This window comes from Cervus canadensis, chromosome 19 (genome assembly GCF_019320065.1).
Source record: "Cervus canadensis isolate Bull #8, Minnesota chromosome 19, ASM1932006v1, whole genome shotgun sequence".
NCBI lineage: Eukaryota > Metazoa > Chordata > Mammalia > Artiodactyla > Cervidae > Cervus > Cervus canadensis.
In genome coordinates this window covers 51,971,502-51,987,834 of record NC_057404.1, presented here as the reverse complement: position 1 = coordinate 51,987,834, position 16,333 = coordinate 51,971,502, and the positions used below count along the sequence as shown (strand labels likewise).

At 40.2% G+C, this 16,333-nt stretch overlaps 1 protein-coding gene across 1 annotated transcript in view; it reads right to left on the bottom strand.

Annotated features, from left to right (window-relative positions):
- Positions 1-16,333, bottom strand: part of UGT8 (UDP glycosyltransferase 8) — a 94,846-nt gene that overhangs the window by 61,926 nt on the left and 16,587 nt on the right. Inside the window, exon 2 of the mRNA XM_043438821.1 lies at positions 44-867. Within this exon, the coding sequence (XP_043294756.1) occupies positions 44-865 (822 nt within the window). The 5' untranslated portion in view covers positions 866-867. The remainder of the gene's footprint in view (positions 1-43; positions 868-16,333) is intronic.

Genomic DNA, 16,333 nt, shown 5'->3' with positions numbered 1-16,333 from the left:
TTTATATTAAGAAAAGATTACCAAGGAGTTCAGCAAACCTTACTTCTGGTAGCGGGCCGGCCGGCTTGGTTAGGATTCCTCCTACATAAACCACATTAGGCAGGGTGGGTCTCGGGAACTCCAGGGCTACGTCTGTACACAGCATCCACAAGCTGGACCCATGGACCAAGTCATACATGGACTTCCCCGGCAACAGGTTGTACTTCTGCATGATCCTTTCATATTTGGGAAGAACCAGAAAGCTGATCCCTATTCTGGAAATGAGGTAAACGCCGGTGTTTTTCATCCTTTGCAGCAGGTTCATGTGGTCTGTGAGGAGTGAGTTAAACTCTGGGACGTAAGCCAAGGGGGCAGGAGCGCCCACTTCAGCAGGATACCAAAGGCCGGTTGAAAATACAGCATATTTAACCCCCAAGAGATGAGCTATCACAAATCCACACATGTCATTAGGGTCGACCAGCAGCAGGTCAAACTTCTCCTTTTTTAGACCCTGAATCAGGGCGTGGTTGCCAACCATCATGTCACAGTTCTTGGTATAGTGATCCAGTATGTCAAACAGTTCGACTGCTGTCAATCTCCCAGAGAAAATATTCCGCATTTTGGACTGCAGGAAAGCATCCGAGGTGGTACTGTTAAAGATCCCTGGGTAGCGCTGGAGGCTGTAGTGATTAGATGGCGCGATGTCTCTGCCTTCAGAGAGGAGGAACACTGTGTGGTGGCCTCTCTCGTGCAAGGCCGAGGCTAGTGTCTTGAAAATGTACATATGGCTTTCAAACATAATTGGCGGCACGATGATGATTTTGGCAGCCTTGGCTATCCCAACAGCACTCCACAGGAGCATGAAATACGGAGTGTAAGACTTCATAGCTGAAATGACAACCAGAAAACTACTTAAAACAGACTGCAATCCTCACCATTCAAAACCATCACAAAGGTGCTTTTTCACAGGATCTGATGATCCAGTACTTTGCCTAAGGATGGCTTTAAAAAATTATCCCAGTATATGTCCTGTCTCTTCATTTCTGAAAGGTGTCTCTTAAAATACAGAATTGACAGAAAGACTGGCATAAACTGAAATAGATTTAAAATGTATCAGCTTTGGAACAACAATAGAGAACTCATCTTTTTTTTTTTTTTTTAATTTGAAATGAAACCTGTAAGACTAAATTTGAAAAAAGATCTCTCTTCTTTGAATAAGAGCTATAAGCCATCTATGAAACATTTGTTTATCTTTTAAGGGAACATCAATGTTAATCCCAGGAAGAAGAGCCAAGGCTTCTTTTTTGGGGTATCATCAGTCTCTATGTCTCTTTTTAAATCATTTTATCACAGCAGTAACACTCCCCAATTATGACTAAAGCATACCAAAGAAAGATTATGTATCAGAAAATCATTCTTTCAAGTAGTAATTCTATAGAAAATATGTTTTCCCATAGGAGAAAAAAATGACCTTTAGTGTGACTTTCTCCTTTATCTAAATACCCTTAAGTATCCTGGCCAACTCTGTTTATGTAATTTATATCAATTTGCTGACTCATTTCAGGGCATTATCTAAAAGAGAAACCTTTAATACAAAAGTTCAAGAGGGTTAACTGGATCTCAGTAAATCCTTGTGAAAGAGATGGCTGATGAGTGACTATGTCCTTGACTATACCTCCCATGTTGTACTTGTTAACTCAGGTGCAAAGGACAAGTGCACAGGATGGCTAATCTTTCTTCTGCTCTTCTGCTTTAATAAAGTATATACAACTGTTAGAGTCACCTTCTACCATTTTTTAAGAAATATCTATGTGGGCCACTGAATATGGAAACTTGCCCTACCTACCCAATATAATTTACACTTGGATTCTAAATTAGCCTCCAAATAGGGAAAGACCTAAACAATAATTACCCATGAGAACTGGACTTTTCTACTTCAAAGAACAACTCAAAATAGATTTATATGCAATCACCAAATCAATATGTGTTTACCCATCATATATTAACCATCCTGCTTATACAAATTCCTGTTTAAACAACTATACCTTCTCAACATTCAAACACTGCAAGAAACCTAAAAAAAAAGAAGAAATCAATAGCAGCAAATGATAGATTCTTCCAATACCAAAATTAAATTATAAAATATATTCCCAGATGCTTTTCAAACCAATTCCAAATGATACAATATCATTAAGTTATCATTACTATAACAGTAAACTGAAGTAACATGTGTTATAAACATATGAAAGCTTATGTTAAATGTTGCCTGAATTAATGTGAGACCTTTAAAAAAATAATTTGGAGCAAACACTGTTTCTATAGCAATGAAGTTTATTCTATAATTACAATGTCAATGAAAGAAGAAAATTAAGTAGCCAATCTTGGAGCAAACCTTCCAGGCCTTTATTCTGTGTTCTCTCTCCAAATGTGCCTCTCTGGTGTAGCCTTCTGCCAATGGTGGTGGTGGTTTAGTTGCTAAGTTGCGTCTAACTCTCGTGACCCATGGACTGCAGGCCATCAGGCTCCTCTGTCCATGGGCTTTCCCAGGCAAGAATACTGGAGTGGGTTGCCATTTCCTTCTCTAGCTTATTTTCCCAACCCAGGGATCACATCCGGTCCTCCTGCATTGCAGGCAGATTCTTTTCCAACTGAGCCACCAGTGAACCCCAGCCTTCTGCCCTTGCCAAGGAAGAAAAGAATTAGGAATTTTAAGTAGACAAGTTATTAATTCTAAGAATGAGAACTATGCAGAAAAGTTATTTCGGCTGAACTGCCCATTGCTGTGACTAATAGTGCCTGCTGGCAAGTCCAAGAAGACCAACATCATGATGGACCAACGTTAGGCAACTGCTCTGCCAATTGTATTTCGCATTTAGCTGAGCAGACGGTGAGCATACTCAGCTCCTTCAGCTGTAGTTATAACTGTTACTTTAACATAAATCACTAAGAAACAAAAGATAACAGTAGGGAAACAAATGCTTTCACTGCATTTCTTAATTTTTTTCTTTTAGTATTTTAGTAATTACTGCAAAGTAAAAAGAAATCACACAAAATGACTGTTTAATCACAACTGCTTATGTTCTAGAACCACACTGTCCAACAGAACTACCTGTGATGACGAAAATGTTCCATCTCCTTACCATCCAATATGGTAGCCTCTAGTGAGCAATTCCAATGTGATTAGTGTGACTAGGGAACTTCTAAACTAGTATTGTACTGAATGTGTGTGTGTGTTAGTCACTTAGTCATAGCCAACTCTTTGCAGCCTCACGGATTGTAGCCCAGCAGGCTCTTCTGTCCATGGGATTTCCCAGGCAAGAATACTTTAGTGGATAGCCATTCCCTTCTCCAAGGGCTCTTTCTGACCCAGAAATTGAACCTGGGTCTCCTGCACTGCAGGCAGATATTTGACCATCTCAGCCACCAGTGGCTGTCATCTAACAAAATGAGGTTAGAAAAGGTACATAGATTCTGCACATGTAAATTATAAAACTATTAAGAAATACCAATATTCATATGATAAAATATCTTCTAAAAATAATGCTACTAGGTCATCATATGTCTTCATGAAAAAGAAATGATTACCTCAAAGAAGCATCACTTGAACAAGTGCGTTATTCACTATTAAAATACAAAGTTAATTATGAAGCATTACAACAGCATTTAAATCTCATAAACATCACCGTTATGGATAACAGAATGACTAACACAACTACCAATAAATAGTATGATCCTTGCTAGTCCAGAAGAATCACAATGTATCAGTTGAAAAGTTGGACTTCATTAATATTAAAATCTTCTTCTCTGAGAAGATAACGTCAAGAGAATGAAAAGATAAGCAACAGACTAGAAGAAACATTTGCAAAATATATATATAAAAAAGGATTGCTACCAAAACATGTAAGGAAGGAACTCAAATCTCAACAATAAAAAAACAAACAACCTGATTTAAAAGGGGTTAAAGATCTTAACAGACATCTCACCAAAGAAAATACAGACATGAAGTAAACAGATGAGAAGATGCTCCACATCATATGTCACTGCTGCTGCTGCTGCTAAGTTGCTTCAGTCGTGTCCGACTCTGTGCGACCCCATAGGCGGCAGCCCACCAGGCTCCCCCATCCCTAGGATTCTCCAGGCAAGAACACTGGAGTGGGTTGCCATCTCCTTCTCCAACGCAGGAAAGTGAAAAGTGAAAGTGAAGTCGCTCAGTCGTGTCTGACTCTTAGCGACCCCAAGGACAGTAGCCTACCAGGCTCCTCCATCCATGGGATTTTCCAGGCAAGGGTACTGGAGTGGGGTGCCATTGCCTTCTCCCTCATATGTCATGAGGGCAATGCAAACTAAAACAATAATGAGGACTTCCTTGGTGACTCAGTGGTAAAGAATCTGCCTGCCAATGCAGGAGATGTGGGGTCAATCCTGGTCCGAGAAGATCAGAACAACTAAGGCCGTGCATCACAACTATTGAGCCCTTGCTCCGGAGCCCAGGAGCCACAACAAATGAAGCCCTAATAGCCTGTGCCTCCCAACAGGAGAGGCGATCCCAATAAGAAGCCCGCACACCACAGCTAGAGAGCAGCGCCGCTCGCCACAACTAGAGCAAAGTCCATGCAGCAACGAGAACCCAGCACTGCCAAAAATAAATAAATAACTAAAATTATAAAAAAAAAAATAAAGCAACTATACTGCAATAAAAAAATAATGATACCACTATACATCTATTAAAGTGGTCAATATCCAGAACACTGACAACACCAAATGCTGGAGAGGGTGTGGAACAACAGGAATGTTCATACATTGCTGGTGGAGATGCAAAATAGTACAGACACTTTGGAAGACAAATCGGAGGCTTCTTATAAACTAAACATACTCTTACCATGTGACCCAGCAATTGTGCTCCTTGGCATTTACAGAAGAAAGATGAAAACAGAAGTCTGCACAAAAATCTGCACATGAATGTTTATAACAGCTTTATTTATAATTGACTAAACTTGGGGGTATCCAAGTACAGCACCTAAAGTTAGTTGAATAAATAAAAAAAACTGTGGTACATCGCTATGGTGGAATATTACTCAGCACTAAAAAGAAATGAGCTATCAAGCCATGAAAAGAGAAGGAAGAAATTAAAATGTATATTTACTAAATGAAATAAGCCTATCTGAAAAGGCTACATACGGTATGATTCCAATTATATAACCTTCTGTAAAAGGCAAATCTATGGAGACAGTAAAGATATTGGTCACTGCCGATGGTTGCAAAGGAGGGAAAGATGAACAGGTGGAGCACAGAGGATCTTCAGGGCAGTGAAATTATTCTGTAAGACTCTACAGTGGTGTGTAAGTGTCATTACACATTTACCCAAACCCAGAGACTATCCAAACCCCAAGGGTGAACCCTGTGAAGCAGGGCTCCCCAAGCCCCGGGCCGAGGACTGGTACCAGTCCATGGCCTGATAGGGACCGGGCCACACAGCAGGAGGGGAGCGGCGGACCGGTGAGCAAGTGAAGCCTCACCTGCTGCTCCCCATCGCACACATAACCACCTGAATCATTTCTCCCCACCCTCAGTCCCTGAAAAAATGTCTTCCACGAAACCAGCGCCTGGTGCCAAGAAGGCTGGGGACCACTGCTCTAAGTATGGACTTGAAGGGATGCTAATGTACAGGTTCACTGATCATTAAGAACGGGTCACTGAGGTGCAAGATGTTGACAGTGGAGGACGGTATGCACCAATGTAAGGGGAGGATATGGGGGCTCTGTGTACTTCCTGCTGTGAACCCAAAACTGCTCTAAAAAGTAAGGTTTATTATTTTAGGGAACAATGTAAAGCAGCCTGAAAAAATGAAAAGAAAATCAACCAATTTAAAAAGAGGGATGTGGATGCATCAAATGTAATGTAAACATAATTAAAGGGCAAATTATACCGTAGAAAAACAACCTGCAACATACATAATAGACATTTAACCTCTATAAGCGTTTTCATGAAGCCACTGTTTAAGGCAGGAGAAGACTGCTACTAATTGCAGACATTTGCAGATACGTTAAATCTCCAACAGTTGGAAACTGGTTAAAATAAACTGTGATTCATTCATACAATAGCCCCTAAAATAATCTTGTAAAAGAATATTTAATGGCATGAAAAGACATTCAAGATTTACTGTTGATTAAAAATGAGGTTACTAAGCATGATTATGTAATGGGCTCACACTTAGCTGCTCAGCCGTGTCCTACTCTGCCACTCCATGGACCGTAGCCCACCAGGCTCCTCTGTCCATAGGATTTTCCAGGCAAGAATGCTGGAGTGGGTTGCCATTTCCTCCTCCAGGGGATCTTCCTGACGCAGGGATCAAACCCAAGTCTCTTGAATCGCAGGCAAATTCTTTACTGCTGAGCCATTGGGGAAGCCCGCCATGTGAACTATCACTTTATATAAGATATATACATATAAATACCATACACAGTAGTGATACGCACAAACAGCAGCATTTTTTTCTGGATAGTACAAATTATTAGAGATTTTAATTTAACTTTTTCTATGTTGGTCACCTTACTCTTCTCTTAATAAAAATAATCAGTGTCATTTTTAAATAATGTGATAAGAAAGATCTCATTCACAGTAACAATAAAGTACATAAAATACCTTTAAAGTTAACTAAGAAACATATATGTTGGTTATTCTAAGTAAGGCAAGTTTTTCCCTAAAGATATACATGAAAGGAATACTAAGTGTACCACAGTACCATATTATTTTAATGGAACACAATATTCTAAAAAAGTCAATCCTTTCCATAAGATAAATAGACTGAATAAAGTCATCTCAAAATTCCAATGGATGGCTTTGTTTTGTCTGGAATTTGACCAAACTATATCCATGTTTACTTGAAAAGGGAGATTTCACTTTTGAAAATGAAACAATGACGACTTGGGACAGAAAGGTAAATATTCTGTAATTAAAACACTATCTGGGCCTCTCCTTCAGGGTCAGCCCACCCTCATGCCTCAGGGATGTACCATCTTTTGTTGACCAAATAAAATTCTGAGCTGTAACTGAGCTGTTAAAAAAAAAAGAAACAAATATATATATATAATATATACATATATTATATATATATAGAGTACGTATATACATAATGGAATAGTACTCTGCCATAAGAGAAACACAAAATAATGCCATTTGCAGCAACATGCATATAACTAGACATTATCATACTAAGTGAAGTAAATCGGAAAGACAAATACCATATGATATTATTCATATATAGAATTTAAATTTTGATACCAAGGAACCTACCTACAAAGCAGAAACAGACTCACACACATAGAGAACAGATCTGTGGTCCCCAAGGGGAGGGGTGGTGGGAGGGATGGAATGGGAGGCTGGGGTTAGCAGATGTAAGCTATTACATACTGAACGATAAACAAGGTCCTACTGTATAGCACAGGAATTTATATTTAATATCCTGAGATAACTACAATGGAAAAGAATATGTAAAAGAATGTGTGTGTGTGTACATATATATATATATATATAAAAAATTGAATCACTTTCTGTACAGCAGAAATTAGTACAATGTTGTAAATCAACTATACTTCAATTAAAAATTAAAAAAAAAACAAACGCTATGGAACTCGTAGTTGGACGAGTTCAAGAATCTTAATTCAAATCAATGGTAGCCTGTAAGAATTTCTTGAATATAACATGAGAAAAAGGAAGTACCACAATTAAATGAAGAAAGAACGCACTCCCTGTGAAGTGTTATAAAATGGCTCTATATTGGAGAAAGAAAATCACTAAAATTTTTACCTTAGACTTTCCCCAAAGTAAATTAGACTGAAGAGTGTCAAAAAAATTTTTTTTCTAATAAAGTCATTAAGAGTGTTGAGCCTTAAATGATATCTGGAAGGAAAAACATAATTCTGAGTATAAAGCAAAGGGGAAAAAAAGCCACTATTATTAGATTTTATTATTCTATCATTAACTATTTTTGGAACGTTTAAAACATCTGGAGCAGAGGCTTCCAGTCCAGGACGGCTAAGTGAACACAGGTGTCTCTAGTCCTTTCTTCCTAAAGTGCCTTTGGAATGACAGTAAAGTCTATTAAATGGAATGAATACCCCAAATCCCCGAGAACAGACATGAAGAAGTGAGGCGTGGGCAAGACGACCGTCAACAGTGGAATGGAGTGTGGACACTGTTTGTGTCAGTAATTTGAGAAACGCTTATTGAGGGATACAAAAGGATGAAAGACGTCGCAGCCCAAAACACACAGAGGAGGCTGCAGCAGAGGTGAAAATTGCTTCCAGATGGCTGAGAGCTGAAGAGGACGCTCTAAGAGCAAGAGCAGGGGGCAGAGCAGGAGATGATGGGGAAGCGCTCTCAGGGAAAAGCAGGGGATGGTGCATTTACCCCCAAAGTAAAAACGAAGGCCAGTTCTCCAGAAAAGTGGACCATCTGCCTAACGAGGAGTTAGAACTGGTGACCTAGGGTGAAGCCCTCCTAATGCTGGCCTGTGGAGGTGGCAGAGGGCTCCTCACCCGTGTACCCCAGAGGCAGCGCCAGGCGCTAGACATGCCACCCCGCCACATGCAGTCTGGACGCAGCCTCCCAGTTAGTCTTAAGGAGCTCAAAACTTGCTGAATGACTGAAAAAAATGAGGCTTTTTCCTTCATGAAATTAGCAAGGATGTCATTTTTAAAGATAAGGCTCAGTCCCTGCAAAGGTACAAAGTAGTTAAATGCAGTTGGCAAAAATGTGCTTCCTGCTCAGAGCTCCAACTCTCTGTGACCTTATGAACTGTAGCCCGCCAGGCTCCTCTGTCCATGGCATTTCCCAGGAAAGAATACTGGAGTGGGCTGCCATTTCCTTCTCCAGGGGACCTTCTCAACCCAGGGATTGAACCCATGTCTCCTGCACTGTCAGGCAAATTTTTTACTACTCAGTTCAGTTCAGTCGCTCAGTCGTGTCCAACTCTTTGCGACCCCATGAATCACAGCACGCCAGGCCTCCCTGTCCATCACCAACTCCCGGAGTTTACTCAAACTCATGTCCATTGAGTCAGTGATGCCATCCAACCATCTCATCCTCTGTTGTCCCCTTCTCCTCCTACCTTCAAACTTTCCCAGCATCTGGGTCTTTTCAAGTGAGTCAGCTCTTCACATCAGGTGGCCAAAGTACTAGAGTTTCAGCTTCAGCATCAGTCCTTCCAATGAGTATTCAGGACTGATCTCCTTTAGGATGGACTGGTTGGATCTCCTTGCAGTCCAAGGGACTCTCAAGAGTCTTCTCCAACACCACAGTTCAAAAGCATCAATTCTTTGGTGCTCAGCTTTCTTTATAGTCCAACTCACATCCATACATGACTACTGGAAAAACCATAGCCTTGGCTAGATGGACCTTTGTTGGCAAAGTAATGTCTCTGCTTTTTAATATGCTATCTAGGTTGGTCATAACTTTCCTTCCAAGGAGTAAGCGTCTTTTAATTTCATGGCTGTAGTCACTATCTGCAGTGATTCTGGAGCCCAAAAATTAAAGTCTGCCACTGTTTCCACTGTTTCCCCATCTATTTGCCAAGAAGTGATGGGACTAGATGCCATAATCTTAGTTTTCTGAATGTTAAGCTTTAAGCCAACTTTTTCACTCTCCTCTTTCACTTTCATCAAGAGGCTCTTTAGTTCCTCTTCGCTTTCTGCTGTAAGGATGGTGTCATCTGCATATCTGAGGTTATTGATATTTCTCCTGGCAATCTTGACTCCAGCTTGTGCTTCCTCCAGCCCAGCGTTTCTCATGATGTACTCTGCATGTAAGTTAAATAAGCAGGGTGACAATATACAGCTTTGATGTACTCTGTTTACTATTTGGAACCAGTCTGTTGTTTCAGGTCCAGTTCTAACTGTTGCTTCCTGACCTGCATACAGATTTCCCAAGAGGCAGGTCAGGCAATCTGGTATTCCCATCTTTTTCAGAATTTTCCACAGTTTATTGTGATCCACACAGTCAAAGTCTTTGGCATAGTCAATAAAGCAGAAGTAGATATTTTTCTGGAGCTCTCTTTCTTTTTCGATGATCCAATAGATGTAGGTAATTTGATCTCTGGTTCCTCTGCCTTTTCCAAAACCAGCTTGAACATCTGGAAGTTCACGGTTCACGTACTGTTGAAGCCTGGCTTGGAGAATGTTGAGCATTATTTTATTAGCGTGTGAGATGAGTGCAATTGTGTGGTAGTTTGAGCATTCTTTGGCATTGCCTTTCTTTGGGATTGGAATGAAAACTGACTTTTTCCAGTCCTGTAATACTAGTGCCATGTAAAAATGTAAATCGGCACAAATGTTCTGAAAAACAACTGCCGCATTATTTTACATTTATGAAATGATCCTAAATCAGAATTGCCAACACGCATCTACAGAGATATTCTCTGCATTCACTTCTGATAGCTAACAGCCAGAAACCACTAAGAAGCCAGCAGCAAAGGACTGATGAAAGCATAGTGCATTTACAGAGGGATGGGATGGGGTGGGAGGTAGGACGGAGGTTCAAGAGGGAGGAGACAGATGCATACCTATGGCTCATTCATGCTGATTTATGGCAGAAACCATCACAGTTTTGTAAAGCAAGTATCCTTCAATTAAAAATAAATTAATTTGAAAAAGTATAGCATATTTTACTATGGAAAACTCTAGCACCATCAAAAACCATGCTTTCAGAAACAATTTTAATTTGAGAAAATGCTTATAACATAAGAAAGCAAGAAACACAATGTGATATATATTTTTATATATATATATATATGGACTTTCCAGGTATTGCAGTGGTAAAGAATCTGTCTGCCAATGCAGGAGATGAAAGAGACACGGGTTCAATCCCTGGGTTGGGAAGATCCCCTGGAATAGGAAATGGCAACGCACTGGAGTATCCTTGCCTAGAAAATACCATGGACAGAGGAACCAGGCATGCTACAGTCCATGGAGTCACAAGGAGTTGGACACGACTGAGCACACACATACACATATGTATATAAACATAAAATGATTATAGGGCTTCCCTGGTGACTCAGAAGGTGAAGGATCTGCCTGCCGTGCAGGAGACCTAAGTTCGATTCCTTGGTCGGGAAGATCCCCTGGAGAAGAGAATGGTAACCTACTCCAGTATTCTCGCCTGGAGAATTCCATGAACAGAGGAGCTCGGTGGGCAATGAGGTCCATGGGGTCAGAAAGAATCAGACACAACTGAGCAACAACCACTTTTACTTTCACTTTCAAAATGATTATAGTAACAACAAAGTAAATACCAAAACTCTTATCAGTAGTCAATTCGGATTGCCAGATTGAGTGATTTTGTCTTACTTTCTTAGTTATATATTTCCAGACTTCTGAAGGTTTCTACCAAAAATACATTGTTTTTATAACACACTCATTCAACATACATGCCACTTGAGCATGTCTTACTCTCATTTTCCCCTTGGAGAGTCAAGTGTCTTAAAACATCAGTCTCTATTTATTGGGCCCCACTTATTTCCCAAATGATTACAGTCTGCCACTGACTCCACCCCAGCTCTGCCGGATCACTCATTGTCGAGGGCACTAAATACCTTCTACATGTGTACTCAGTTGCTCAGCTGTGTCCAAATTCTTTGTGACTCCATGGACTGTAGTCTGCCAGGCTCCTCTGTCCGTGAAATTTTTCAAGCAAGAATACCGGGTTGCCATTTCCCCTTCCAGGGAATCTTCCCGAACCAGGGATAGAAACCTCATCTCCCATGTCTCCTGGGTGGGCAGGCAGATTCTTTATCACTGCACCACCAGGGAAGCCAAAATATCTCCTAATATTCACTGAAATACCTTTTTTCCCCAGTACTTATCTGACTGGACTTCTCTTTCACATGAGATACTACTGATCCCTGACCAGCTCCGAATTTTCTCTTGGCTTCTGAGATGCAACTATTACTTGACTGTACCACCCTGCCAGAATACTGATGAAAATCCCAAATTCATAGTCTTTAAACAAATTCTCAATCCCCAACCCAGGGATGGAACCCAGGTCTACCACACTGCAGGCAAATTATTTACCATCTGAGCCACGAGGGAAGCCCCGATAGACAAGAGTTTGAGCAAACTCTTGGAGAGAGTGAAGAAGAGGAGTCTGGTGTGCTGCAGTCCACGGGGTCACAAAGAGTTGGACACGACTTAGTGACTGAACACAACAAACCAAATTTCCTGTTGCCTAGCAATCCACCCTTCCTTCTTTACATAAAATTTTTTATATAAAAATTATTTCTAGGGCCATATTCAAGATAAGAAACAGTGCTAGTCTTAGTAAATGTGCCCACCCCTCACCATATGAAAACCATCCAACATTTAAGTATGAATTAATTTGGGCAAAGCAACAAGAATATCTGGGTGTACCTATATGTGTGTGTCAGTCGCTCAGCTGTGTCCAACTCTTTGTGACCCCATGGACTGTAGCCCATCAGGCTCCTCTGCCCATGGAATTCTCCTACATGTTGCCTCTACAAGACACTCATTTGCAAAAGTGATCCCTGCAAGGCCCCATAAATGTTTGTAAACCCTTTAAGAGTACCAGAAAAGATTAATTATCAATAGCTATCTTTTATTCCTGTTCCTAAGCAACAATGGTTAGTAAAGGCAGAAATTCAACACCCCATCATACCACTAAGACTTTAAAAGATAAGCAAGAGACTTTATGAATCCAGATAGATCCCATTTTCTCAAATATCAGAGCGTAACACCATGCTAGACCTCCAGCAACCTTTCTATTTCCATCTACTTATTTAAAAAGAAAAAAGGAGGGTGTGTCACTTTGGACCACCACTTGAAAGAATCATTTCTCTGTTTTGTTTTTTTTTTCTGTTTAAAGTTGAATCATTAATAACTCTGAACTAAACATACACGAGGATGAATTATATAGGAAAAATATATTAAAAACACAAAACAAAATTAGAACTCAGGTTTTGACCGCCTACTATCCCAGCAGCTCAGCAATTTATAGTCTAACATTCTAAACAAGAATTAATCAAAATCTTTTAGTGATAAAGGAAAAACAGGGCTAATGGGAAATTCTATTTAAAAAAACAAAGTGAGTGATTTGGTCCTCAAAACAGATCATATAGTCTAGTAAGCTGCATAGCAGAATTTCTTCATGCTTTTATGTTTCCTTGGCATTGAAGATTATGTGGATGGCAATAAGAAGAGAAAATATGTCAATCATGACTGCCACCACAGGTTGACCTTGGTACTATATGAAATACTGTTGAGTAATTTCACCTCTCTTCTAAGCACCTTCTACAAGTTAAGCCTCAGAAAATGCCATCCAGTAAAACAAAAATAAGAAAAATAAATCCAGCAAAGTAAAAACTAATTGGGGATCATTAATAGTGCTTTTAAATAAATGCAAATTTATTTTAAAAATCTATTTTCCTGTAGCATAACTTAAGTTCCCAAAGGGCAGAAATTGTAGTAGAAGTTGACAACTGTTTTATCCCTATGGCGTGACCATGTGGCGCTCAATAAAGATTTATTAAATGAAAGACTGTGCTTGTGATTCTGAACCAGGATACATAGCTGGATCACATACACCTCCACCAATGGACTCTTTTTCTTCCTTTAATCTGAAATGAATGAACTTGTAATTATACCTGTTGCCTTATTTCTGAACAAAATTCTAAATCAAAAGCTTTGCCCGAGGCACTGGAGTTAGCTACCCACTTCAATTACGAAGAGAATTTCTAGGCTAATGGGTACTGCAATTGGAAAAAGTTATCAAGTCAAAGAATAGATTTCATTACAGCTTTTCCTTAAGGCTAGGGGTCTCTTTTTCATGTTATTTGTTAACTTCGTACACATTCACAGCAATGTTGTAGTGGCCAAGAAAATGACCATTTATTAAATAATCACAATATGAAAGGAAACTGGATGCCATAAATAGGCATATAAGAGATAGCCATGGCATATATTTTTCTTCTCTTTTCTAGTAATGGAATCCTCTACTTTAGCTTGGCTCATAGCCAAAAAGACTAAAGCCATTTCCCAGCCTCTCTAGGAGCTAGTTTAGCCACAAAAGTTAGTTCTAGTAAACAGGATGGGACAGAAGCAGAGCAGTATGTGCAATTTCTCATTTACGCCCTCAGAGCTTTCACTTTTGGTCTTTTGCCCAATGGAATGAGGACTTGGTAATGATTAACATCCTGGACCATAGGACAGAAGCACAAACCAGGAAACGTGTCGGAACAAAGACAGTTAGCACTGTGCCACCAGAGCATCGGCCCTGTCTGTTCTGCCCACTGTAACCACCATCCACAAAGAAACTCCTGATACCTTTCTGAAGTCATTGTTATTTGCAGACTGTTTCCAGCAGTAGGGTGACCAACCATCCCAGAACTGAGGGCATTTCCAGGATGTGGGACTTTCAGCGCTAAAACTGGGAATGTCCTGGGCAAACCGGAAGGAGCTGGTCATGACACAGCTTGAAACCTACATCTTAACATAAAACTCAGTAAACAGCAGCTTGTAAAGATAGTTGTACTGTGTACTATGTACCTTCTCTGCATCACAGGCTTTATGAGCGTTATCTCATTTTATACTGAGATAAGGACAAAAATAGTCATTCCCATTTACAGATGAGGAGAATAAGACTGAGACAAGAAATTACCTAGTATATTGCAGAGCTTCATATCCATTTTTAATCCACTTTCATCCCACCATTCGAAGACAGGAAGAAAGCGAAGCTGAAAAAACATATTGTGACTGTGGACAAACTGGGGGAATACTCAGCTTTATTGCTATAGAGTTGTTAAAACAGTCCAGGTTTGAACATTTCTCTCTCATATGTAAACAATATTTTGTGTTCTGAAGTCAATTATGACCATCTATTACAGACTGGTTCCACATAGGAAAAAGAGTACATCAAGAGTGTACATTGTCAACCTGCTTATTTAACTTATATGCAGAGTACATCACGAGAAACGCTGGGCTGGATGAAGCACAAGCTGGAATCAAGATTGCCAGGAGAAATATCAATAACCTCAGATATGCAGATAACACCATCCTTACAGCAGAAAGCAAAGAAGAACTAAAGAACCTCTTGATGAAAGTGAAAGAGGAGAGTGAAAAAGTTGGCTTAAAGTTCAACATACAGAAAACTAAGATCACGGCATCCGGTCCCATCACTTCATGGGAAATAGATGGGGAAACAGTGGAAACAGTGGCAGACTTTATATTTTTGGGCTCCAAAATCACTGCAGATGGTGACTACAGCCATGAAATTAAAAGACGCTTACTCCTTGGAAGCAAAGTTATGACCAACCTAGACAGCATATTAAAAAGCAGAGACATTACTTTGCCAACAAAGGTCCGTCTAGTCAAGGCTATGGTTTTTCCAGTAGTCATGTATGGATGTGAGAGTTGAACTACAAAGAAAGCTGAGTGCCAAAAATTGATGATTTGAACTGTGGTGTTGGAGAAGACTCTTGAGAGTCCCTTGGACTGCAAGGAGATCCAACCAGTCCATCCTAAAGGAAATCAGTCCTGAATACTCATTGGAAGGACTGATGCTGAAGCTGAAATTCCAATACTTTGGCCACCTGATGCGTAGAGCTGATTCATTTAAAAGACCCTGATGCTGGGAAAGACTGAAGGCGGGAGGAGAAAGGGATGGCAAGGGATGAGATGGTTGGATGGCATCACTGACTCAATGGACATGAGTTTGAGTAAACTCCGGGAGTTGGTGATGGACAGGGAGGCCTGGAGTGCTGCAGTTCATGGGGTCACAAAGAGTCAGACACGACTGAGTGACTGAACTGAACTGAACTGATTTGCAAGTAAACTACTAAAGCAAGGAGACTCCTAAAATCACACTGTGAAATGGGAACACCATGACTTGGGGTGGGGGCTAGTGGGGAGATAATTCAGAAAATTAAGGTCACTTACTCTTGGTTAATGTTCCCTCCCACCCCCACCACACACCTCCCAAAGATAAAGCAGTGATCTGGTGACAATCTGGCATCTTTAATTAATTAAGAGTGCAATCTGGGTGAAAATCCTATATATGGTTGGCAACCTCATAAAGAGAGGTAATTTTCAGATTTCCAAAGTCTGCTACTTTATCTAATTCATAGTTTTGATTCATTCAGAAAAATTAAAGACATTTATTTGTCTGGACACACACAGCTCAACTAGAGAAATGCAAACTACTCAAGGAAATAAAACATTGGCAATACCATTCAAAAAAATCAAGTCTGCCCTTGGGACTCTGATGAGCACCACAGGGGTAGAGCGGAAACCTCCTCTTGAAGGGGAAGTCATAAGGAATGCTTTTGTGGTCCTTTATCGTTCTTGTGGCT